At 39.3% G+C, this 27,228-nt stretch overlaps 1 protein-coding gene across 1 annotated transcript in view; it reads right to left on the bottom strand.

Annotated features, from left to right (window-relative positions):
* The window catches only part of ATP10D (ATPase phospholipid transporting 10D (putative)), a 155,895-nt gene that overhangs the window by 85,186 nt on the left and 43,481 nt on the right, over positions 1-27,228 (bottom strand). Inside the window, exons 2-3 of the mRNA XM_030191348.1 lie at positions 17,270-17,326; positions 1,475-1,794 (exon numbers count right to left, since the gene is read on the bottom strand). Coding sequence (XP_030047208.1) covers positions 1,475-1,758 — 284 coding nt within the window. The 5' untranslated portion in view covers positions 1,759-1,794; positions 17,270-17,326. The remainder of the gene's footprint in view (positions 1-1,474; positions 1,795-17,269; positions 17,327-27,228) is intronic.

The following is a 27,228-nucleotide window of genomic DNA, read 5'->3' as shown; positions in this document are numbered from 1 at the left end:
GTCAGATTCTCAAATAGTAGCAAGGTTCCATATGCTATCGATCCCAGGGCAAACAATGGCTTCGTGCATGTCTATCTCAATAGCAGACTATGGACTTTTCCTCCAAGAACTTGTCTAAACCTTTTTTAAACCCAGATATGCTAACTGCTGTTACCACATCCTCTGGCAATAAGTTCCAGAGTTTAACTATTCACTGAGTTAAAAAATGTTTCTTCCCATTTGTCTTAAAAGTATTTCCATGTAACTTCCTCGAGTGTCCCCTCGTCTTTGTATTTTCTGAAAGAATAAAAAAATTGATTTACTTTTACCCATTCTACACCACTCAGGATTTTGTAGACCTCAATCTTATCCCCTTCTCAGCCATCTCTTTTCCAAGTTGAAGAGTCCTAACCTCTTCAGTCTTTCTTCATACGAGAAGAGTTCCATCCACTAATAAAATCTCTTCAAGCACAGTCCTAGTTTCAATAGCCTGGTCCCTGACATGTCTTCACAGTTCCCACAGACAAAGGATAACTGGCCTACTTTGCTAGTCTTCAGTTACCTCTCACACAATCCCTGGAAGCACTGACTTGAGACTTCTTGTAAAACAGGGTGCAAGAATCTGAGCTAGGGCCACTCTCTTCCCCGGAACTCCCTCAGGTATTGCAGCCAAGTCAAGACCACCATGGGAGGGAGGATTCTTGCTTGGGACCTCCCCCTTCTGCTCTGCCAAAGGGCTTTTAACTTCTTTCTCTCTGCTTGGGCCCTGCGTTTCTGGCTACACAGACTAACATGTCTATACTTAAAGTGGCACACTTCAGTGAGGAAGTTATGTTAAGGAAACCCTTTGTACTACCCACTCCCTCACAATAACAATGATAAAGAAATCCTCTCATTTTAACAATGCCTCCTTTATAATTTTCTGGAGATAGGTTTAGAAAGCGTCATGCGTCACCTCTATTACAGGCAGCACAATTCTGTCAGGGGAGACCCTTTCATTGCAGGAGTCTGATGAATAGTGACTTAGTAGGAATAACTCCTTTCTGTTTGAAAGACAGCAGTTCTCTTATCACTAGCTGTGTCCCACTAGCTACTTGAGCTCTGTGGGCCACTCGCTGATAGGACCCAAAAAGAGAATTAGAGAACAGAGACAAGAACATAGTCTCAGACCAACCCCAAAATGAGTCAAATATTTCTTTGACCTACTTATTGTTATCATAGAGGTCTACCACATTGCATTGCTAGGCATTTCAGCAAAGGAGTTAAAAAGTATACTCAAACATTATCATTTTACAGTCCATTTACATCAAACTTTACAGTAAAGTTAAAATGAAATACTAAGTAGATATAGATAGATAGATAGATAGATAGATAGATAGATAGATAGATAGATAGATAGATAGATAGATAGATATGTATTAAATAAGAGAGCAATAAGAATAAAGAGTTATAGAACAAAGCAAACACTTCATTGCAAGAGGCAGAAATACTATACCTGTGAAACTGTTCAAACAGGTTTCTTGGTATAAAATTCAATAAAGTATATTTTGTAGTGCGTATTTTGTTGTTCATATATGCTTTGGAGATCTTCTCATATTCCTCCTTGAAGTGCCCCAGGCAGGGAATAACTATTCGGTGTCTGCCAGTTGGCTTTGGTGGCCGATTTGGCTTGCCCAGTCCACTTTGTGAGTAATGCTCTTGGCTGCTGCTGAAAGTCCTGCCCTCCGCAGTTAAAAGACACTGCCATTGATATCTGACCCATCGAATAAGGTCGGCCATGCTCCTTTAGATCTCTATGTGACCAAGTTCAGCTCTCTGTTAAAGTAAATGCAAAAACAAACAAAAATGAAAAAAAAAAAAAAAACCCCACCATCAGCTTAAAGGATGCACAAAGAAAAAATGAAGCCAGTACAAACAATAGTGTGGGAATAATCAAGATTATTCAAACTTTCAACTTTTGTTTTTTGGGCTCAATCAACTGCTTTACTCACTCAAAATTCATTACTATCCTAACCTGAATCAGCTTGATCCCACATTTTGAGTAAAAGGGGGAATGAACTCTAGTACAGTCACACCTGCATTTTTTTTTAATAATTACATTCACTACTTTGCAAAAATCCTTACTGACAATTACGGAGATTTCTGAAGATGGCTGGCAAAACAGTGCATCAGTTTATACAAACACATAAAGGTGATAACAAGATAATAATTAGAGTTTAATTTCTTTTATTGATTTTCGAGAGACAGATACAATCAAGAGCTCACAACATAACAAGTAACATTTTACAAAGTAAGGCAATACCAGACCTCACATGTAAGAAGTAACTATCCATATCTAGGGTTAAAATTAACTTAAGAAAAGAAAGAGATAGGCAGAAAAGAGAAAAAGGAGGGAAGGGAGGGGGGAGCTGGAGGGTACAGATCAAAGTATAAAACATCAATAGGCCATACAATACATCTAATGATTAGGATACACACAGCAACTTGCAACTGAATTTATTAATTTATTTTATTTATTCTTTATTAGGATTTATTTACCACCTTTTTGAAGGAATTCACTCAAGGCGGTGTACAATAAGAATAAATCAAACATTAGCAATAGACAATTAAAGCAGTAAAAATCTATATATATAAAAGGCACCTCCAACGTTCCAATGAAGCCTCAAGCCGGAAACGTGAGGTGCCAGAGATATCCGGTTTGGCCTGCAGTCAGTGTAGATCCGCCCTCGCGTCAAAACGCGATGACATAGAGGGCGGGGCGGGCCTGCAGTCACTGTACCTCCGCCCTCGCGTCAAAACGCGATGACGTAGAGGGCGGGGCGGGGAAGGCACAACGCACGAGTTCCACAGATTCTGTGAGCAGCGGGGAGTCCCACACATTCAGTGACAGCAGTGGGGAGAGCGCTGCGAACTTTAATCACAAACTCGCTACCAAGTGACTGAGGGATGGAGGGAGGGAGAGGGGGGTGGAAATCTGAAGGGAGGGACGGAGGGGGGGTCTGGAACTCGGGAGGGAGGGAGAGAGGGAGGGAGGAGGATGGGGGGGGATTACCTTGCTAGCGCCCGATTCATTTTTATCCGAAACGGGCATTTCTCACTAGTATTCAAATAATACAACGTATGGTATAGTATACTACTTACAATGTCAACACAATATGTAATAGAACATTTTAATTGGCAGAGTAAGGTATAAGCAAAGATGGAACATATAGTAGGCAAGAATAAGAGGAGTTAGAAAATAAGGCGACTAATTTAAAGAAAGGTGCACATGAGGTCAGAGAGATGGTTAAATATCTCAGCTAGGGTAGAAGTGGATAAACATGTCCTGCTGTAGCATGTGCAGCCCATGTCACACTTTCTGTGTGTAAGTGAGACTAACAAGTTAGTAACTTATTCCATTAAAGGCCTGGTTGAAGAGTCAAGCTTTCACCTGCTTCCTGAAGTAGAGATAGTCTTGTGTTAAGCAGAGCCTTTCAGGGAGTGCATTCCAGAGTGTGGGGGCTACTCCTGAAAAGGCTCGCTTACGGGTATCACATCGTGTAATGTCTTTTGGAAAGGGTGTGGTTAGTGATAGCCTTGAGAGGACCTTAGTGTCCTTGGAGGTGTGTAGAGGACCATCTTTATCCTTCAGGTACTCGGGGCCATTTCCTTTAACGGCTTTGAATTAAAACCACAGACAAATTTGCTTTGCAATTTCCTACTTCTGCAACTGGCATACAGCCACAGTAGAACAGAAAGTAACTTTTAGTGCCACCTAGAGAATGACACGGGGACAAAATTTGTCTCCGTCCCTGCCCCGTCCCCGTGAGTTCTGTCTCCGTCCCCACCCCATCCCCGTGGGCTCTGTCCTCATCTGCAGAAGCCTCGAACACATATGATTTTATATTTAAATCTTTTTATTAAAATAAAAAAAGGAACAATATGCTGTGCAACTGTTGTGTATAAATTACAAATAGAGAATAATAACAATGAGCAGCTATAATAACCCTCCTTCCTACCACCACCCTCTACCCTTCCAACCCCAACAATAGGTGATTTCTACTACACCAAGGAATCCTAATTCACACTATTAAAACGTCCACGGGTATAAAATACAACCCATTCTATATGCCCTAGAGGGGAAAAATATGCCCTACAAAGAGCACTGTTAAGTTTTTTTAATCTGTGGATAAATAAGAAATCATCAACAATCTCAGGATTCAATCTAGCTCTCCTGTCTTCCACAGTCCTTACTGGAATAGAAGTTGTTTTCTTAGAAGATGTGCTGGTAGCAGGATGTACAGGATCTCCCATACAAATTTTGCTAGTTGTGGCCAGTATGTTTGCTTGTTTTTCCAAAAAATCAAAATATCTTTGTAGGCATCACTTAAACATAAATAAGAATCCAGTTCATTAACAGGCTTCAAAGCAGAAAATGACACGGGGACAAAGTTTGTCCCCTGTCCCCGTGAGCTCTGTCCCCGTCCCCGTGTCATTCTCTAGTGCCACCTCCATATAACAATTTGAAAAAGAGGTGGGGGCTGGGAAGAAACGCAATGCTATTGCTTCTAGATTCTCTCAGTTAATTGGATATTTGAGCAAAACAAGACTGGCATCTAGCAAGCCTGCATGCAAACACTCGCAGTATAAGAAACAAAGTTATGGATCTAGAGACAATAATGGAAAAGGCTGACATAGATTTAGTGGCATATTCACAGGAAAACATGGAACATGAAGAACCGTGACAGGGATATAGTTATACTAGGCTATAAACTATCCAAGAAGGACAAAATAGGGAGGAACATTGGCAATAATTTTTTAAGTGTTAAAGCAACATAACTTAAGGTTTATGAAGTCAGGAGGCCACACTATAGGTTTATCTTGTGTTGGTGAGATATACAGAACTCTCTCACAGGCAGTAAAAATAGAAATTTAATTCAAAGTATGCACAAAATTGCTATAAAAGGAAAAGTATTACTGCAACAACTTCAATCTGCTGGATACTGATTGAGAAGTAAGAAGATCCTTGCTTGCCTTGCAGGGAGAATCGCTGAAAATGAAACCTGCCCAGCAGGGGTCGTTACTAGACAGGATGCTTACAAATCTTTACAATACCTGGAAAAAGCAAGTGTATAATTATGGTACAGCCAGAGACCCCCCACTGGAATGGTGGAGGGCCCAGTCATAGAGCTCAGGCCATTACAGACCTTGGCTGAGTCAGAAATCTGATGGCTGACATAACTGGGAGCTTACTGGAAAAGTATGGCCTAGTTTGTAGCCCGGATTGAGGCCTAAATAAGCTAAATTAGGAAAAGTTAGGTCAATAGATATGGAAACAAAATGGAGGATTTCAGCACAAAATGGAAGCCGTATCTGTTGCAAAGTGGAATTTTCTCTAATGTAAGTTAGAAAAACAAGTTGAGAAATGAGACTTTCCTGTGAGCAGGATTGTGGTCAGCCATGGTGTGAGAAAGGAAAGGTGTAGCTGGATGCAGGGTCTTGCTTAAGATTTGTGGTCAAGCGAGCTAAAGACAAAACCATGTTAACAAGATAGAAGCTACTCATTAGCATGAGCCAATCAGTGACAACCATGACATTAGCATAGATCCAATCAGGTATATCTACTGTCATATTATCCATATCCTGAGGGCACCTATAAAAATCAGGGTATTTCCTGGTTTAAGTTAGAGAGAGAAAAGGGTTGCCACTCTCTCTCTCCAAGGGAAACCAATGTGTCCTGCAGAATTGACAAATTACCTAATTGCTTTCCCTTGTAAAACCTCTAATTGGTAAAAGAAATTATAAAAGATTAGGAATTAACACCTGTTTGCAGCTGGATTATTATATTCCTATAATTAATTGATTGTACGTGCCTGTTGTCAATCACTGATTTGACTTGTATCTTGGTAAATAAACTCCTCATCCCAAATGATGATTTGTGGGCTTCACTTAATGATGAAAGGCTGTAAGTATAAATGCTTTTGCTGTATCAGGTTGTCTTTCACTGTATTCTATAACTTGTAATCTAAATCCAGTTTGTCATAAGGCTGGTATCTTTTCCTTAGACCTAACGTTTCCTTTAGTGGCAATTCCTTTTAGAACTTCACAACTCCTTGATTACCCCAGTACTAGTGCTATTTAGAGATGGAGTCAGATTTAAGGTCACTCCAGCCTTCTTGGGGGGGCTCGGGACCCCTCAATTCACAACATTGGTGACCCAGCGTTAGATTTAAACACGCCACCAGAATTTTTGTCAATGTGGGGGTTACTTATAGCTCTTGACTAGAATTCTGTTGTTGTTTTATCTTCCAATTGAATGTTGCCCTTACTGACATGATTTTTGGCTGAATTTATAAACTGCTGTTTTATTTTTGCTTTCTAGTCTCTTTCTAAAACTGTTTCTGAGACTTTCAGAATTAAGATGCTATATTTGGCAATCTAATCTGTTGCCCGGTTTCGTTAAAACTCGTTAAAACTCAGAAACAGATTTTTTTTTATGCTGCAAGAGACAGCCTGGTAGATCTTATCGTGTTCCACAATGTGGTTATAAAGTTTTAAAAGTTTGCTTCTTTTCCCTTAATAGAGGAGTTCTCGATACTAAATCTTATCTCTATTTCTCCTGCGTAGTCCTTTTTTTTTTTTTTGATACTTCCTGAGAACATTTTCTCTGTTGCTACAAGGTTTTTCTTACTGCGTCATGTTTTTTTTTTCACTTCCCCTTTTGTTGCAGTCCTGTAGAAACTGTTTCTAAGACGCTCATTATTGCTTGGCAACAGTTTCCTGTCAGCCTGAACTTCTGAAGTTGTTTCTTAAGATTAGAGATTTCAATTTGTTTCTACCTGGGGCTTTCTTACATTCTATTTTTCAAGTGGGTAGAGCCCATGGTCGGGATTGCATGAACAATTTGATGATTGCTTTTAACATTTAACACTTAGCTGGTGATTGTTTTAGCAGTTTTTTCAGCAGGTGCCTAGCCGTCCTTCATATTAAAACTTTCTTCTCTTACTTACTCTCCTCCAGCACTGCCCCTCCCTTCCTTGATGGTTGCTCTGTCTCAGTCTCTAGTGGTTTTACACTTTTTTTTCCCTTGCTATCCTTTATTTTAGCTTAAATAAGACTTGCTCACTATGCTGTTACAGGGCTTTCAAATTTTTTTTTTTTGTGTCTCTCATGTACTAATTGATTGGTATGTTAAATCCATTTCTCTGAGCTATCTGCCAGCGTTAGGTTTAGCTCAGCTTTATACTAAGCTGCTTGCTCATTGGTTCGCAATGCTTGTCTATCAATTTTTATGTCCCACCCACTTCCCTCTTTAGTGCATGTCACTTTTCTTTCAGACTTTCATGCTTGAATTGCAGTGCTCATTTTTGCTTACAGGTGTTTAGTTTTGCTTAAAAATATTGCATCCCTTCGTCCCTTTTTTATTATTTTTTATCCTCTTATTTCACCACCTCTGAAGTAGGTTTCAGGGCTTTTCCCTGGGATATGCTATACTTTTATTACTTTCTTATGTACCAGTGTCACGCTATAACCATTGGCTTTGATATCGATGCCTGGGGCTTACACCCATCTGAGGGTCAGAGACCCTTCGATGGATGACAGTATCTCAATTACTAGATTTTGAGCAGAAATTCCATTCCATTTTTCGGAGTGGCCTGCTTCCACTATTTTGGATTATTGCCCACATAGGAGTTACCTAGTACAGATGCGCGCTGGGGCAATAAAGAGACGTCTAACGCCTTGAGTTGCAATTGTGTACAGGTTGACTAGGGCCTTTTAATTTTTTTTTTCTAGACGTATATTTAAGCATCTATTGGGGGCTAGTGACAGTTTGGCGAGTGTATTCCCCTTTTCCTAACCGGCGAAGACCCATCAGATCACTCCCTCCGATTTTAGGGAACTTATTTTCGCCGTTCTCTGAAATCTTTCAGGAGTTTTAGCTTCCCCCGCTTTTTGGGGTTTCATTATGGCGAGTGTAATCCCATATCATGGCGAGTGTAATCCCATTCCAAATTCATGGCGAGTGTAATCCCATGCTTAATTCGTGGCGAGTGTAATCCCATATCATGGCGAGTGTAATCCCATGCCAAATTCATGGCGAGTGTAATCCCATGGTCAATTTCTATAGAAGCATACTCTGGAAGGCAGTATTTTTAGAGTAGGATACATATACTAGCTGACACTGAATACTTTTTAGTTTTTGTTTCTCTGTTAATGTCACCTGCGGTCAAAGCGTGGAGCTTTCCGCCAATTAGTAATTTTTATTTTAGGTCCCTATGTTGGAGTACATTAGCAGATGCGTGAGTATGATTGTGTTATGTCTCAGCATGTTCTACTATCAGGATAATCATTGCATGTTTTTGTAAACTGTTAGCACATTATCATTTCTAGGTCTCCCTGTTATCCCTGAAGCTACCTTTTCAACCACTGACCTTGTACCAGGTTCTAGGTCTGGTCAATATATATATTATTACTCTAGTTCATTTTTCTATAGCATGTTACAGGTCTGAAGCTTATTTGTAGACCACTTGCTCACTAGGTCCCGTTATTATACATATTGGGTGATGTTGTTCACTACCCATTATATCATATCTTCCTCTCCGCACCCAACACCAGATACTGGTGATCTGACATCTATTCAGATCTCTGGTAAAGACTTTCCATCCGAAACAAACCTTTCTATTTTGCGGTTGACCTCCCTATGCCACCGAGAGTTCGGAAGGGCGTAGTGATCCCGCCACCTGTCCTCCATAGGCGTAGATTGGGGGGGGGGCGAGGGGGGGCAATGCCCCCCCAAACGACGATGAGGCGCCGCCGCGCCGTTAAAAAAAAAAACAAAACACATGCACGCACGCGCTCCTCTCCATCCGCTTGGCTTTCCTGCTCTCTCTGTCTGCGTCCCGCCTTCCTCTGACGTCAGAGGAAGGCGGGACGCAGACAGAGAGGGCAGGGAAGCCAAGCGGAGTAGCGGACGGAGAGGAGCGTGTCCGTCTACCCCTCTCTCTTCCTTCCTCCCTCCCTCCGCCGCAGGCAGCAGTCTTTTCCAGCGTTCCTGGCAGCGGTAGCGATGTACACGCTGCCTTTGGCTCTGCCCCGAAGCCTTCTCTTCAAGTTCCTGTTCCCGCATAGGTGGGAACAGGAACTTGAAGAGAAGGCTTCCGGGGCAGACCGAAGGCAGCGTGTACATCGCTACCGCTGCCAGGAACGCTGAAAAAGCTGAAGACTGTTGCCTGCGGCGGAGGGAGGGAGGGAGGAAGAGAGGGGGTAAACGGAGTCACCATCTTGGACCTCGAGGGGGGGGTGGGGAGCAGAGGGAAGATGGATGGGACTGGGAGGGGTGGGAAGCAGAGGGAAGGAGCAGGAGATGGATGGGACTGGGAGGGGTGGGAAGCAGAGGGAAGGAGCAAGAGATGGATGGGACTGGGAGGGGTGGGAAGCAGAGGGAAGGAGCAGGAGATGAATGGGACTGGGAGGGGTGGGAAGCAGAGGGAAGGAGCAAGAGATGGATGGGACTGGGAGGGGTGGGAAGCAGAGGGAAGGAGCAAGAGATGGATGGGACTGGGAGGGGTGGGAAGCAGAGGGAAGGAGCAGGAGATGGATGGGACTGGGAGGGGTGGGAAGCAGAGGGAAGGAGCAGGAGATGGATGGGACTGGGTGGGGTGGGAAGCAGAGGGAAGGAGCAAGAGATGGATGGGACTGCGAGGGGTGGGGAGCAGAAGGAAGGAGCAAGAGATGGATGGGACTGCGAGGGGTGGGGAGCAGAGGGAAGGAGCAAGAGATGGATGGGACTGCGAGGGGTGGGGAGCAGAGGGAAGGAGCAAGAGATGGATGGGACTGCGAGGGGTGGGGAGCAGAGGGAAGCCTACTGGAAAGAAGACACTGAATAAAACAGAAGACACTAGGACCAAAGCGAATAGAAAAACTAAATGATCAGACAACAAAGGTAGATAAAAGTATTTTATTCATAATTTATTAATTGAAATGTGTCAGCTTTTTGAAATGTGCATCTGTGATATTTTGCCTGTAAATTCAATTCCTTCCTCCACATTAGCATATTCATTTGCATATGTATATATGCAAATGATATGCTAATATGCTCCGCCCATTCTTTGCCCCCCCCCCCCCCCCAAATGAAACAGTCAAACTACGCCTATGCTGTCCTCTCTCTCAATTGATTTTCTGCGCTGGAGAGTACATTGCATGAATTGTGAGTATATTTTCATTTATTGCATGTGTTACTATTAAGCTTGCCGTTGTATACTTTCATGGCCTGTTGGATTAGCTCTAATTTAAATGCTTTATTTTACCAAATTTAGGATTAAGATTTTGTCCTCAATACACAGGGACACCTCTGTATGTGGGACAATAACTGTGTATGTGTATGAGTGTGGTTTTCCTTTTCTTTTCTGTCTGTGTGCTGTGACTTGTGATTGGCTACTGGAATATTTATTTTTATATTTTTTGTTTTGAAACCCTAAACAATTCCTTAACCGTGCACAATTCCAATGATTGGTTTTAAACTACATCTAGAAATATCTCGCTTCCTCTTCTAAGCTTTAAGTTTTCTACTTATCAGGATTAGGTTACTGTTTTAATTTTATGTCTATATGTTCCTGTGTGTCCTGTGGTAAATGGCATATATTAAACCAGCTAGTTATTAAGGAATCATTTCTTTAGTTTTAAATTAGTGCTTTAAGGTTACTCCGCAAGATTGCCTATCAACTGCAGTGGTAGTAAATCTCAAAGGAGTGTTTTTTTCCAGGATTGTATATTATTTCATTTAAGCAATGTTTGTTTAATTTGTGATATGATATTAAATAGATTGTTGTTATTTACTTCCGGTAAATTGCTTTCACTAGAAATGCAAGCACTTTTTAGTTCTAGTAGCTATAAATAAATTAAGGGTTTACGATAATTTATCTTTGTTAGCTCCGGTACTCACATCCGGATTCTAAATCTGGATAAGACAGATATACCGGACATACTTGTCATATGACAGACTTTTTAGTAAAAGAGATCCACTTACAGTTTTAATTTTATAGGTGTGCGTCCGTGTATGTGTTCTTTGAAAATTGCATAATTATTCCAGATATTTACTATAAAAGGTTCTATATTATATGCCATCTAAAACACTGTTTATTTGTGACGTTGTTTAAAATAACTAGTGCTGATGTTCACTTCCTGGCTCTTTATTGGGGATGTGTTCCGTAATAATGAATTAACTGTTTTAATTTTCCTTTTCACGTCTTATCTACTACTTTCAAACTTCCTTCCCTGCCTCTTAAAGATTTATAGTTTTAAGATATATTATTGTATAGAGTTCCAGCATTTTTGGTTCTCAAACCCCAAATGGCACAGTTAAATTTCATTTCCGGATTCCATAATACTACAGTGCCTGCCTTATTATCTATGCAATAGGGTTTAGAGATTAACCCTTGCATAACATAACTAACTGGTAAATCAGAACTAAAGAAATTCAGGTTGCTATTATTTCAGAGCTATGTTCAGATCAGACTAGCTACAATTGCCAATTTCCTTTTTATTGAGAACCGTACCTCTGGAAGCAGATAAATTAATAACCTTCTTTTCCTCTCCTGAAGTATTAATTCTATGAAGACTAATTACACCAGCATGAAGTTTTAATACGAAAACTTAAACTTACAGTTTTTATTTGATGTATAGTCCTATTTTCAGTCACCATAATATCCAATGCTTGCAGTGAGCAGTAAACTCAAATTAGACACAGGAAGCACCGTTATTTCGTGATTTCCTTAGGACCGAATGACAGAGATTAACCCTTGTAGTTCTTATTTTCTCTAAAGTTCATCTTTACAAATGCTTTGAACTCAGTATATGATACAGGAATTCATTACGTGTTTCAGATTTTTAATAACTAGATGGGTTTTTCTGTGATTCTGTGTTATCCCTGCTACTCTTTGTTTAGAATTCAATTTACAATGTAGGCTTACAAGCTGTTCCATTTATCATACTGGTCTATATGAACATATCCTAATGGTCAATTGTGTGCATTTATTGCATTAATAAAAATTGTTGTTATATTCTTGATTTTTGAATTTTGAATTTTACTACAATGTTTTAAGAAATGCTCCTACTTGTCTCCTGCTTATAAAGCGGCTCCTCCTCTGTATTTAAAATATACTCTAAATTGTAAATTGATTCCTGGGAATATATAAGCTTATTTTTAGCTATCCTTCTGAATGTGAATCTTGATATGCTGTCATAATTTAGGGCCCAAATTGTGAAAGCATAGAAAGGATCAGTTTAGAATTTAATATAATTTTCATTTTCCAAATTGGTTCTGAACTATTACAGAGGACTATAGGTTATTGTCCTTCTCATTTGACCTATTTAAACCTTGTAAAGGTCACGTGAGGAGGCCTCATAGACATATATAGTTTTTACATTTCTGATATTGGCTTTTCTCTATCTCTCTAAATATCATATTAAAGGCTGTTGTATTTTCCTGGAGCAGACTCTGACCACAATGTTTCCTCAGACTCTGCTGACTTCCTGTGCCAGTAACATCTAATCTACAGAGAAAAAATTTTTTTCTACTTGTAACTTGTGATTTTATATATTGAGACTATGCTCCACCTACTGGTGCCCCAAGGAATTAACAATGCATTCTTTGACTTTTCTTTCTAATGGTCCTGTGCTGAGATTTGACTACTAGATATTACTTCTTATATCAGCTCTATTTATTAAGTCCTGTAGGTTGAGTGAAGACTGCTAATCCAATTCCTGATCTACCGCCTCTATTCCAGTTTGGTACTTCTGCTACCACTGACCTCTGGCAAGAAAAAGAAGCGCCAACTTCTCCAATGAGAATTTTCTTTTGTCCAAATGATGTAATTAATTTAGACCTTCTTGGTTATGCTCTTAAATATTCTACTGTATTAAATATTTTTGCAGGCTCATCTTTTCCAGAACCTACATGGCACTTTACATATAAGCTCTCTGTTACAACAGACAGCGACCGTGATTCCAGAAAATACTTCCATCACCTGGACTAGTTATGAGTTTTAAATTTCTGCACATTAGTCTTCTGCTTTGACTATGACTATTTCCTAAGCTACCCTTCTTTCTGAATCATCTAACTCGTAAGTCCTGCTGGCCTCCTGCAGCTGAGGGCCTAACCCTTGGTGAATGGTAGTCATCGCAGGTGAAGATTCCATACCTACTGGCGATAGATTGCAACGCATTGCCCGTGCCTTTTGACTATTTTTGTGCACCATGTTCCTGACCCTCCATACATCAATAATTTGAACAATCAACATCATCTCTAAATTTTTTATTGTGGGTTTTTTTGGTACCCTTTTCTTTTGTTCCATATACTTAACCATTGTTATTTGATCATCTCTTAGTAGTAATTACCAATCTGTCTTGCACATTATGCACATTATGCAAGCCAGAAGTGGGGATATAATCTGCGGACCCTGTTCCTTGAACAATATGAGACTTTGCCTTTTGACCCCAATTAATCAGGAGATAAATAATTTCATTTCCACTATTGCTATTAATGGACTCATCTTTCCTTCAATTTTATTTTCCCATGTTTAATTACTTCAGTCGAGTCCTTTGTAAATGGCCTTTATGGTTTCCCTTTTGGTATTACATTTAATTAACAGTGTATTTTCATGTTAGCATGTTTCTTGAAATATATGTATTACTTCTGCTTATTCAATTCAGGCTGCCAATGTCCACCAAGAGATAGCAATGTATTAGCAGATATCACATGTTATAGAGGCTATAGATATTTAGGTATCATACAATACCTTGAGACTAACTTGTTCCTTTCCCAACCTCTGACTCTTGATGGACTAATTATGATTGTGCATGCCTAGGATAACGACATGGAAAAATCCAAGTTTGTACACCGCAAGTATTACGTCTTCAAAATCTATCCAGGCCCAAATGATGTTAGATCCTCCAAGGTCGTGGCAATAATCTTTACACCTTGCAAACTACTGGACCACAAGTCTCAAGACCAGCCACTTCCTTCAGCTGGTCAGCAGCGACTGTCACTTCTACTGATTTCTTGCCCAAGTCGCTGTGAAAATCCAGCCCTGTTAGATCTTCCAGATCTCCATCCAGATTCTTCAGCGCTTCCACCACCTCAACCATGATCGATGAAAGAGAATTCAGAACCAACTGATACTTACTTAGAGATTTACTGTTGCTGTTTATGGACATTATAGACTCATATTTTGTTTTATTTCCAGTTTAGCAATAATCCTGATTGAAAAGTTCAATTTTATTTTGTTTTTTTGTTATTCCCTTTCTAGCTAATGACAAACTCTCTATTATGAATGGACAGTCAGAATTGGACTATAATTGCCTTTATTTTCTCTTGTTGTATTGGTTTTGAAACTCTTTTCTGCCATTTCTGTTTATGTAATTTAAATTGAAGTTGATATTGCTCAGACACAGGGGTAACAACAAACCCTAATACTGGCTAAGATATCATAATGCAGGTGTAAACCCTGTTAGTATCAACCAGTTATGCAATTGTTTAACTTTGGTGTAGGCTTACTTAAGCTGCATGTCTTTCTGTAGGTTTGACTAAGCTCCAAGTGGGGTAACGGATATATAAAATGCTTCCCATACTTCCAGGTCATTATGCATATGTCAAGATCCATGCATGACCTTTGTTAATATAAATTTTCCTAGGATTGACCATTTTTGCTGTATGAGGCAACCTCATACTTGCTATCCACTTTTTAGTGCTCATGATTGGATGCCAATGATGAGTAATAGTAAGGTCCAGGAATTCCGACCTGTTTAAGGATTCTGAATAACTACAACCTAAAACAGCCTGCAATCAGAGTACTAACCATATATTTGTTGCGCCCATAACAATGCTTAATCAAAACCACTATTCCTTCCAAAGACCACTGAGACAGATACATTAGATTATCTCCCCATGCACTATGCAACAGATACAATAGAAGCCATAGAAAGACCTGAAAGTATTTATTAGCATGATCCACCTGAAATTGCTATTACCCACATACCTATACTTCATGAGATTTTGTAGATGAACTCATGGATTTGTCCCATTCATAAAACCTCTCTCACTACAGGTTTGAGTAAGTCTCAAGAGAGATGACATCAGGATTAAGGCCCAAGGGATTGGGTAATATAACGGGAATTCCATACGCCCCAAATAATATATCATCTGAGAATGAAGTTTCCTATCTTGCACCATACCTTCTAGCAATTTGTAAGACCAAAACTCGCCCTCTCGTTTGATAGCTTGCCTCCTTCTGGAATGGATGATGACAAGCTTGACGAGCTTTGTGTCACCCCCCCCCCCCCCCCAGATGGGGTGACAAGTGGGGAATGTATAATTATGGTACAGCCAGAGACCCCCCACTGGAATGGTGGAGGGCCCAGTCATAGAGCTCAGGCCATTACAGACCTTGGCTGAGTCAGAAATCTGATAGCTGACATAACTGGGAGCTTACTGGAAAAGTATGGCCTAGTTTGTAGCCCGGATTGAGGCCTAAATAAGCTAAATTAGGAAAAGTTAGGTCAATAGATATGGAAACAAAATGGAGGATTTCAGCACAAAATGGAAGCCGTATCTGTTGCAAAGTGGAATTTTCTCTAATGTAAGTTAGAAAAACAAGTTGAGAAATGAGACTTTCCTGTGAGCAGGATTGTGGTCAGCCATGGTGTGAGAAAGGAAAGGTGTAGCTGGATGCAGGGTCTTGCTTAAGATTTGTGGTCAAGCGAGCTAAAGACAAAACCATGTTAACAAGATAGAAGCTACTCATTAGCATGAGCCAATCAGTGACAACCATGACATTAGCATAGATCCAATCAGGTATATCTACTGTCATATTATCCATATCCTGAGGGCACCTATAAAAATCAGGGTATTTCCTGGTTTAAGTTAGAGAGAGAAAAGGGTTGCCACTCTCTCTCTCCAAGGGAAACCAATGTGTCCAGCAGAATTGACAAATTACCTAATTGCTTTCCCTTGTAAAACCTCTAATTGGTAAAAGAAATTATAAAAGATTAGGAATTAACACCTGTTTGCAGCTGGATTATTATTTCCTATAATTAATTGATTGTACGTGCCTGTTGTCAATCACTGATTTGACTTGTATCTTGGTAAATAAACTCCTCATCCCAAATGATGATTTGTGGGCTTCACTTAATGATGAAAGGCTGTAAGTATAAATGCTTTTGCTGTATCAGGTTGTCTTTCACTGTATTCTATAACTTGTAATCTAAATCCAGTTTGTCATAAGGCTGGTATCTTTTCCTTAGACCTAACGTCTCCTTTAGTGCAATTCCTTTTAGAACTTCACAACTCCTTGATTACCGCAGTACTAGTGCTATTTAGAGATGGAGTCAGATTTAAGGTCACTCCAGCCTTCTTGGGGGGGGGGCTCGGGACCCCTCAATTCACAACATTGGTGACCCAGCGTTAGATTTAAACACGCCACCAGAATTTTTGTCAATGTGGGGGTTACTTATAGCTCTTGACTAAAATTCTGTTGTTGTTTTATCTTCCAATTGAATGTTGCCCTTACTGACATGATTTTTGGCTGAATTTATAAACTGCTGTTTTATTTTTGCTTTCTAGTCTCTTTCTAAAACTGTTTCTGAGACTTTCAGAATTAAGATGCTATATTTGGCAATCTAATCTGTTGCCCGGTTTCGTTAAAACTCGTTAAAACTCAGAAACAGATTTTTTTTTATGCTGCAAGAGACAGCCTGGTAGATCTTATCGTGTTCCACAATGTGGTTATAAAGTTTTAAAAGTTTGCTTCTTTTCCCTTAATAGAGGAGTTCTCGATACTAAATCTTATCTCTATTTCTCCTGCGTAGTCCTTTTTTTTTTTTTTTTGATACTTCCTGAGAACACTTTCTCTGTTGCTATAAGGTTTTTCTTACTGCGTCATGTTTTTTTTTTCACTTCAAACATTAAGGTGCTCATTTTCAAAGCAGATGGACGTCTGCTGAGAATGTCCAAAATTGCAATGTTGGAATGGCAGAATTTGGACCTCCTACACTGAAGTGCGTCCAAATAGCAAAAGGGTGTGTTGTGGGCGTATTTTGGCCAGGACAAGGGAGGGCCCAAAATTAGGACATCCAACAGCAATAATAAAACAGGAAGAAACATCCAGGTCTAAAAAGGATGTTTTTATTTAGACCCATTTCAAATCACGTTCTATTTCTTCTCAGGTTATGTTAAACGGAAAAGACAGCATTAAACACAAGCACTTCCCATGCCAAAAATGTATAAGGTTTTTTGTTTGTTTTGTTTTTGGGTTACCTTTTATCTGCCTGACGGCTGGTGTAGGTCATTGGACAGATATTCTTGCAGCATTACCTGAAATCAGATAGATAACCATGTCATACTGGTATTTTTAAATACAGTTCTAAGTTTTCATATATAGTTTTGGTGCATATAAAAGCAAGAGAGACATTACACTAGACTGCATTACAGCACAAAAAATTCTGAATAATGACCCTATTTTTGTTTAGCGCATTTGATATACCGCTGAGACCTCCACATAAGCATACACTGCCAGATTCTACATAGCACATCTAGAGATCCGCGTCGAAAGCCAGGCGTGCTCTATAACAACGGTCATAACTTAATTGGCTTAACAAGCTAATCAGCATTGATAACAGTACTTAAATGAGCACTTATTGGCAGTAATTAGAGTTTACGCAAACAGCTCGTTAAGAGTATTCTGTATTGAACTGCGCCTAAATCAAATGCATACAGTTCAAAAAGGGCGTGGCTATGGGTGGGGAAATGGGCTTTCAGTTTTCTATTATGACTGGTATTGGTAGATCTATCTTGAACAACTGACAGGTTGTGCCATTACTTTTATATTAACTTTTCATGGACATTTTTTAGATTGGGGCTCTTAAGTGCTACTGTTGTTTTACATAGCGTTATTCTCGAGCTCATCATACCGCCAACAGCAGTATTTTTATTCTATTCTAGATCAGATTATCCCACTGTAGAAGTATTCAATATCTGTTCCTGGAATTATCCTTTTGTTATATATGTTTCCTTGACAGTGTTTTTTCTGATAATTTGTTGGTATGCATAATACTACTCTTGACCATGCTATATTGCTAATAGAAGTATTTTTTGCAGTTCATAGTTGTTTCGTAGTAATTCATAGTCTCGTGATTCTGGTTACAAAATTTTTTTGCCACACATATCACTACTTCCATAGTATAACAGTTATATAATATATGTCATCACTATTCAATCGGATATTTGATGACAAATTTGCATTTTCTTCCTTATTGGGCTACCTTAAAATGGGTAAACACAGTATGTTTAAATTTTACATACATACATATATATATATACACACACACACACACACACACATACATACTTTCTTTATACATATCAGAACTAATTAACATTTTGGCTCAATTAGGTTTTATTGTGTTTATGCAAGAAGAATGTTCACGTCCTTATTTAGTTTTTGAGACACAAACTGTTGGATTCTATATAGTGCACCTAGGGTTCTGCACCGAAACCTAAGCATATTCCATAACAATGCATGTAACTTAATTGGCTTAAGTTAGTAAGCGTTGATAACAGCACAAGCAATAATGAGCACTAATTGGCAATAATTAGAATTTACATGCACAGCTCACTAAGCATATTCTGTAATGAACTCCGCCTAAATTCTAATGCGGGCAGTTCAAAAGAGGCATGGTTAGGGGCGGGGAATTGGTCGTTTCATGAGTGTTCTAAAATTTACATGTGTAGTTATAGAATATGGCCCAATGTGCATAAATCTACACACAGGGCTTTACGCTAGGGCCGCCTAGACCGGGTGCAAAATTCCCCCGGGATCAGCCTCCAAGGGAGGCCTGGCGCCGGGGTCTCTCTCTCATCTTCTCCTGACGGGACCCAGGTGATTGCACTAACACAATCACCCAGATCCCAACAGGAGCAGGAGAAAGACAGACTCCAGCGCCAGGCCCCCTTAGAGGCTGGGGAAAAGCAGACAAAGGATCCCAAATTGGGTTTGGCTTTGGGGCCTTTGGTTTGGTTGGCGGGGGTCCCCAAGCCCCACCAACAGAAGCCTTCCTCCAGCGCTGTCCTCCGCTGCATTGCCTGCCCTGCTTCCCCTCACGTCACGCATGCTTGGTTTTGATGAAATTGAGGGTGCGTGACCTGAGGGGAAGCAGCCATAGAGCAGGCAATGCGACAGAGAGCAGTGCTGGAGGAAGGCTTCTGCTAGCTGGGCTTGGGGACCCCCCCCCCGCCAGCCAAGCTGTGATGGGGGCAGGGAGGTGGAGCAAAATGTGGCGCCTCCCACACTTTTGGCTCTAGCCCCCCAATTTTTGAAGTCTGGCTACACAGCAGTCCTGGGGGGGGGGGGGGGGGGGGGGCACAGCAACGGCCCTGCCCCGGGCCAGGCTCAGACTCTTGGCGGCCCTGATTTATTCCACGTTTTCAGTGGTTTAAATAGAGGCGCGTAGTTTTAGGCGCTGGGATATGAACTAAGCATATTCCATATACCGCGCCTAAATCAAGGCGCCGCTTATAAGAATACACTTAGGTGAAAATGTTTACCATGCAGATTTTTCAGGATGTAACTAATAAAAACATTCATCACATAGATTCTTTCAGCAATACAATATGATTTCATAATTGAATTTGTTTAACTTACTCCTTATGTGTACTCTGCCAATAATGCACATTTTTTCCATATTTTTTTGGCTCATGTCATTTGCATTGATATTTATCCTTTTTTCTTACCTATATTTTTTGGCTCAGGCAAGTTATCTTAATTATTAGTTTTATATGTTATGTTGATCAATTCATAAAATTACTCCTTTGAGCAACTGCTACATGTTTGTAAAACTTTCCTTTAAAACTACAAAATTCTTATTGTTTGGTCTTTTTTTAGATCTTTTTGTGGACTCCTGATGCAGGCCTTTGTGGCCAAAACACCATTCGTGTCACGTCCTCTGGAATAATTAATAAAGGATTTTAAAGTGCACACCTACTGCCCCCCCTTATTTCTTTGGTCATCTCCACTGTTGCTGTTTATATATTTGATGTGGAGACTGTTCCTTCCACATTAGACACCTCTACAGCCTTTGATTCAGTTAACCATATAATCTAGCAAGGTTAGGCATAATGGGAAGAGTAACACTCATTTTAATACGAGCATCTTTTTCAGGTTAATTACATTTCCACTTGGTTTATGTCTGACTCAGAATTGCCTCAGGGATCTAAATGGCTGATTTCCAAATTACTTCATCCTTAGATCTCAATCTTAGGCACGCAGACTGCATGATTTTCTAATCCCTGAAAGCTTTAATCTAGTGATTCAAAGCACGACAAAAATGCCACATTTTGAATATTTTAACTTGTATCTAGGGTTTCCAGCTTAGGTTTTACATGTGTTACAGATTGCGCAGAACACACCAACAATACTAGGTGTCAGGGTGTTCAAAGTACGACCATAATTCATCCATTTTATCTGATCTACATTGGCTTCCTAAGATTCAACGGATTCAATTCAAGGCCTTGCTGCTGATCTACAAGGCCTTGAATAATGCATCCTCCATTACCATAGCAGCAATATTAAAAAATCTTATCGCCCTTCACAAACACTGTAAACGGTAAATAATCTACTAAATGCGCCATCAATTGTTAGTGTGTGTTAATGGCCCATATTAATTAAATACATATGAGTAATGCATTAATTTACACACTTAAGTGCATTAACATAAATGTTACCGCAAACATTTTTATACACCTAAGATATGGAAGAATGGAATGTTGCTACTAATTGAGTTTCTGCCAGGTACTTGTGACCTGAATTGGCCACTGGTGGAAGCAGGCTACTGGACTATATAGACCATTGTCCTGACCCAGTATGGCTAATTCTTGTGTTCTTATTTCATACCGTAAGCCTACAAGAACTTCATTCTAGCACTTTCAAGGTGGCAGGTCCATGGCTATGGAACACATTGTGTACCGAGTTAAGTAACTTACAGCTAGTGTCATTTCATAATTAACTAAAGATGTAACTATTTAAAAAGGTTTTCCATTAAACAAGATATAACAAAAGCTCTTCAGTTAAAAAAAAAAAAATCAGCACTCGATTTATATGAAGTAGGAGCAATGCCTCATTTTTTATATTTGAGCTCTTATTTTGTTGCTTTTGGTATAGTTTTAACTTAATATTTCACTTATGTATGATTATGTATGTTTAAGCTACTACTACTACTTAACATTTCTAGAGCGCTACTAAGGTTAGGCAGCGCTGTACAGTTTAACAAAGAAGGACAGTTCCTGCTCAAAGAAGCTTACAATCTAAAGGAGAAAATGTCAAGTTGGTGCAGTCTAGATTTCCTGAATAGAGGTAAAGTGGTTAGGTGCCGAAGGCGACATTGAAGAGGTGGGCTTTGAGTAAGGATTTGAAGATGAGCAGGGAGGGGGCCTGGCGTATGGGCTCAGGGAGTTTATTCCAAGCATGGGGTGAGGCGAGGCAGAAAGGGCGGAGCCTGGAGTTGGTGGTGGTACATAAGTACATAAGTAATGCCATACTGGGAAAAGACCAAGGGTCCATCGAGCCCAGCATCCTGTCCACGACAGCGGCCAATCCAGGCCAAGGGCACCTGGCAAGCTTCCCAAACGTACAAACATTCTATACATGTTATTCCTGGAATTTTGGATTTTTCCAAGTCCGTTTAGTAGCGGTTTATGGACTTGTCCTTTAGGAAACTGTCCAACCCCTTTTTAAACTCTGCTAAGCTAACCGCCTTCACCACTTTCTCCGGCAACGAATTCCAGAGTTTAATTACACGTTGGGTGAAGAAAAAGTTTCTCCGATTTGTTTTAAATTTACTACACTGTAGTTTCATTGCATGCCCCCTAGTCCTAGTATTTTTGGAAAGCGTGAACAGACGCTTCACATCCACCTGTTCCACTCCACTCATTATTTTATATACCTCTATCATGTCTCCCCTCAGCCATCTCTTCTCCAAGCTGTATAGCCCTAGCCTCCTTAGTCTTTCTTCATAGGGAAGTCGTCCCATCCCCGCTATCATTTTAGTCGCCCTTCGCTGCACCTTTTCCAATTCTACTATATCTTTCTTGAGATGCGGCGACCAGAATTGAACACAATACTCAAGGTGCGGTCGCACCATGGAGCGATACAACGGCATTATAACATCCTCACACCTGTTTTCCATACCTTTCCTAATAATACCCAACATTCTATTCGCTTTCTTAGCCGCAGCAGCACACTGAGCAGAAGGTTTCAGTGTGTTATCGACGACGACACCCAGATCCCTTTCTTGATCCGTAACTCCTAACGTGGAACCTTGCATGACGTAGCTATAATTCGGGTTCTTTTTTCCCACATGCATCACCTTGCACGTGCTCACATTAAACATCATCTGCCATTTAGCCGCCCAGTCTCCCAGTCTCGTAAGGTCCTCTTGTAATTTTTCACAATCCTGTCGCGATTTAACGACTTTGAATAGCTTTGTGTCATCAGCAAATTTAATTACCTCGCTAGTTACTCCCATCTCTAAATCATTTATAAATATATTACAGGTGGAGAAGGGTACTGAGAAAAGGGATTTGTCTTGAGAGCGGAGGTTATGGGTAGGAACGTAAGGGGAGATGAGGGTAGAGAGGTAAGGAGGGGCTGCAGATCGACTGCATTTGTAGGTTTGTAGGAGAAGCTTGAACTGTATGCAGTACCTGATCGGAAGCCAGTGAAGTGACTTGAGGAGAGGGGTGATATGAGTATATCGGTCCAGGCGGAAGATAAGACGTGCAGCAGAGTTCTGAACGGACTGAAGGGGGGATAGATGGCTAAGTGGGAGGCCAGTGAGGAGTAGGTTGCAGTAGTCAAGGCGAGAGGTAATGAGAGAGTGGATGAGAGTTCGGGTGGTGTGCTCAGAGAGGAAAGGGCGAATTTTGCTAATGTTAACGCACCAAGTATTTTAGATGAAGTAGAATATAAATTTCTTAAATTAAAAAAAAATTATGTTTCTTTTGACCAGTTGGAAGAAATATTTTTTGTATATGTTATCCCGTACCTAGATAAACAATGGTACTCTGGATGCTCGTTTTGGGAATTTGATTGCTATCGGTTACATAATTTGTATTTTGGGAGAATTTTCAATAAAAATATTTTTAAGTAAAACATATTTCATCTATCCTCCTGAGTTTGCACTGGTTACCAATTCTCTGAAAAATTAAATTTAAAAAACCGCTGTTCTTGTCTATGCCCCATTCATATTTTCCTCATCATTCTTTTAGATGGTACAACTATAATCTTTGCAAGATCAATGACCTGACCTTTGCCTATGATCATGTTTATTCCATGATTTTGTGTTTGACGCATTCCCACTCACCCTCTTCACTCATTGAGCTCATGAAGGGATGTAGTTTCTTCAGTCAACTCTACAAGACTTATGCTTACTCAAAGTGTTTCACCACTGCTCCAGATGTTAGGAATGAGCTTCCTAACAATTTAACACAGATTACCGATTGATTTGGTTTTCAAGAAATTAAAAACTGAACGCTTATTTTTTTAAATCAGGAATTTGTTTTCAAATCTTTCTTCATTTCTTATTTTTCTTTTACTCATTGGCTGTCATGTTTGTCTTAGCAAAGGTTGTACAGTGTTTGTACTCTGCATTCTGGATTTCATGTTTATCTTATTAACTTGTTCTGTTTTGTATGCACTGCAAAACAGGACACAAATCTTTTAAGTAAATAAAACTAGCTCAGATTCCAAAGATGCTAATTATGATCCACACAGCACAATCTAAATTGCACAACAGCAAGTCTCAAGATAGCAACCCAGCACCAGCATACTGATGATGCCCAAATATCAAGGGACAAAGAACTATAGTGACCAAGTTAATGAAGATCACACTGGAAACAAGAGTTTCTGAATTAAGAGATTCCATTACCAAATATTCTCATATTTATTAAAGCACAACATTAAATTAAGCACTGGAGAATTAAGGATTAAGATAGAAAGTACATTTAACAAAATTGTACAAATATCAAAGCACCACAGCCAAGGCTGCTTGAAGAATTAAAGACAACAGTACAATTCAAATGTATCTTTGTAATCCTTAATTGTACTGCATTTTAAACATGTTTTCATTACACTGGATAAAAACTGTAAATTAGAAAGACAAATACTGCTCCGTTAGTTACGTGCCTTGATACGTGAAGCAAGATCACCCACATAAAATTTTACAGAAGTTCAAGAATTTGAAAATTTTATCTATGAGGCTATGTAACTGAAGTGCATTAATGTCCCATATTAATGAAATGCACGAGTTATGTATTAATTTACAAGCTTAAGTGCATTAATATATATGTTACTGCAAATACTTATAACACAACTAAGAAGCAGTTAAGTTATTGAACCTAATGGCCAACTGGCTAAACTTTGTGCTGTTATTTTATTTGCTAAATTATGTATTTATTTGTTTTCTGCATTATCTAAATATTCTAAGGGGAGAACAATATACATACAGAATAAAAAGGACTCAAAAGTAACCAACGATATAAAACCAAAAAATACACATCTTCATAAAAACCCACAAGATATCAGAGGGGTCTTATTTCAATACTTCTTTTTCCAGTTCAGATTTTACAGCAAATAGGGCTCCTTTTACAAAGCGGTGCTAAATGCAAAGAAACCCATTCTATTCCCATAGGCTTCTTTCCATTCAGCGTGCCACTAATGGTAGCACAACTTTGTAAAAGGACCTCATAATACTTAGTTTGAGCCATAATTTTTTTCAGTTCAGACTGCACAGCAAAACATCAGTCTATTCCATAAAACTGTTGAAAAATAAAAATAAAATGTCAATTCTCTCTTAAAGACTCCCAAAGTTTGCATTTCCCTTATCTCAGGTGGCAGAGAGTGCTATAGTCTTGGTCCAATAATACCAAAAATTAATGATTTATATTTTTCAAGTCTAACCGAGAGAATGGAAGGTACATCTAACAACCGTCTATGTGCAGACCACAAGGCTCGTGGACTTTGATAAATCTTAAGATTAGAAGATACCATTACCAACACACAACTTGTCAAAGCCATAAAAATCAACAATATTTTAAAACGCATTCGCTGCTCAATCTGTAGCCAAGGTAATCCTTTTAATATTGTTGTTAAATAAGAATACCAAGAACATCCAGTAATGACTCTCACTGTAGCATTTTGTGCTACTTGCAACGCTTTCCTAAGGTTTTTTTGAAATTTCAATCAAGAGCCCATTACAGTAATCAAAAACTGAACAGTACTCTGTACTACAGTTCTGAAATTTTTTTCAGTAACAAAATCCCTTATTCTACGAATAACTCTTAAGCGTAAAAAAAAAACCAAACTTGATGAATAATCTTACAGACATGTACTTTCATGGTTAAAGCAGAATCAAGCATAACTCCTAAATTCAGAATAGTCTGAGCAGTGGGAAACCGAGAAACCGAGTCTTAGCAATCTACTCCCTTTCATCCACTGTCCAATGGAATTAAGAGAGTTGCAGGATCTCAAAACATTCTTCAAAATGACTGATCTACACTTAACAGAAACTGGATGTGTTCAGCATAAATTCTAAACTGTAATCCCAAACAGTTTACATAAGGGCAATATAAATATATTAAATAGTACTGCAGAAAGACAGGAGGACCCTTGAGGAAACCCTGTAGAACAATGTAATTCTTAAGATCTGATTTTTTTTCCCTGTATGTCACAAAATTTCCTCTCAGATAAAGAGAAGACCCACCTCAATACGATGCCATCCAAAACAATTTCCTGCAATCGATTAAGCAAAATATCATGGCTTCCTGTATCAAATGCAGCAGAGATATCTAGTGTAATCAACAAAAAATATTTACCTTTATCAAAAGTACAGTGCAGTTTCTATGATAAATGGGACCGAGCCGTTGTCAGATAAGTGAAAAGTCAGTTAATATAGAAAGTAATAACCCCTTAAAAAATGTACAGAAAACATACTTTATACATAAAACAAGCATAGAGTATCTGTATTTAAAATATTGTTTATTAACACTAACCAGTAAGAGATCAAACATGGCTTCCTTGTAGCATGTGAAATCAGAAAACTGGAAGAGAACCTGCACACTTATTACAATCAACGCAATGACGTCACGGGGGGGGGGGGGGGGGGGGGGGTCTGTTGGATATGCCGGATGGTTGGATTAGCAAAGATCAGTTAATCAAAAATGTAGCTGTTCTGCTTCTCATGAGCTCATTAGCACAGGTTTTTGCATTAATATATACAAGTTGTTCAATATGTTACAGGTGTTTGCAAGTAAACTCAATCATGTGCATTAATAGTTGGTTTAATGTGTTAACATTTGCACCATTTTATAGAATAGCATAAAGTGCACAAACGTACACAAGTGCCAATTCTGTTGGCAGTTACATGTGTATGGCACAAACTAGAGCACAAAGATAGATTTGCCCTTTATGAGACTACCAAAGAACAAAATACAAAGTAAACTATTTATAGTTAAATTCTGGTCTTACGCAATGTGTTTCCCCCCAATTATCTCTTATACCCACTGAAGAAAAATTATCAGTTTCTAACAACTGCCTAGTGGCGTCAATCCTTCTATTCGCTAAAATCATGGAAGCAATGGTCATCACACAATCTGGTTTTAAGAGGGATTATAGCACGGAGATGGTTCTTGGCACATTAGTAGCAGAGGTTAGAGCTTGTTTTGAGTAAAGGCTGCCAGACCCTGTTTGACCTGGCAGCACAATTCTATGTAAATCAGGTTTTACTGTAATTTGCTTCAGGAAACTCAGATTGTAGATACTGTTTTAAAATGGTTTGATGTTTTTTTTTTTTTACTTCCAGAACTTATACAGTAAAAATGAATAACTTTTTTTTTTAGCCTCATGGTCTATTAGATGTGGGGTCCTACAAGGTTCAACCAAAATAAGCAAAAGTAGAGAAACAGATCACAATAAAATGTTTTGATACCATGGTTTTCTAGTTCATTTTCCAAGTGAAAAAAGAACCATATTAAATAAAACAGGTGACAGTGGGGAACCTTGAAGGACTATTTAATTACAAATACTCTCCAATTTCGATAATCCACTATGTGGGAACAGCTACTTAAGCATGCAATGATATCTCTTAAACCTTCACCAGTTAATAAAAATGAAAGAGAGCCTCAGAGCCTGCCCAGCCACATAGCTATGACTTATGCAGGGGAACTAC

This window comes from Microcaecilia unicolor, chromosome 2 (assembly GCF_901765095.1).
Source record: "Microcaecilia unicolor chromosome 2, aMicUni1.1, whole genome shotgun sequence".
NCBI classification, from domain to species: Eukaryota; Metazoa; Chordata; class Amphibia; order Gymnophiona; family Siphonopidae; genus Microcaecilia; species Microcaecilia unicolor.
The sequence above is the reverse complement of the archived record's forward strand: the minus strand, read 5'-3'. Positions and strand labels throughout refer to the sequence as shown.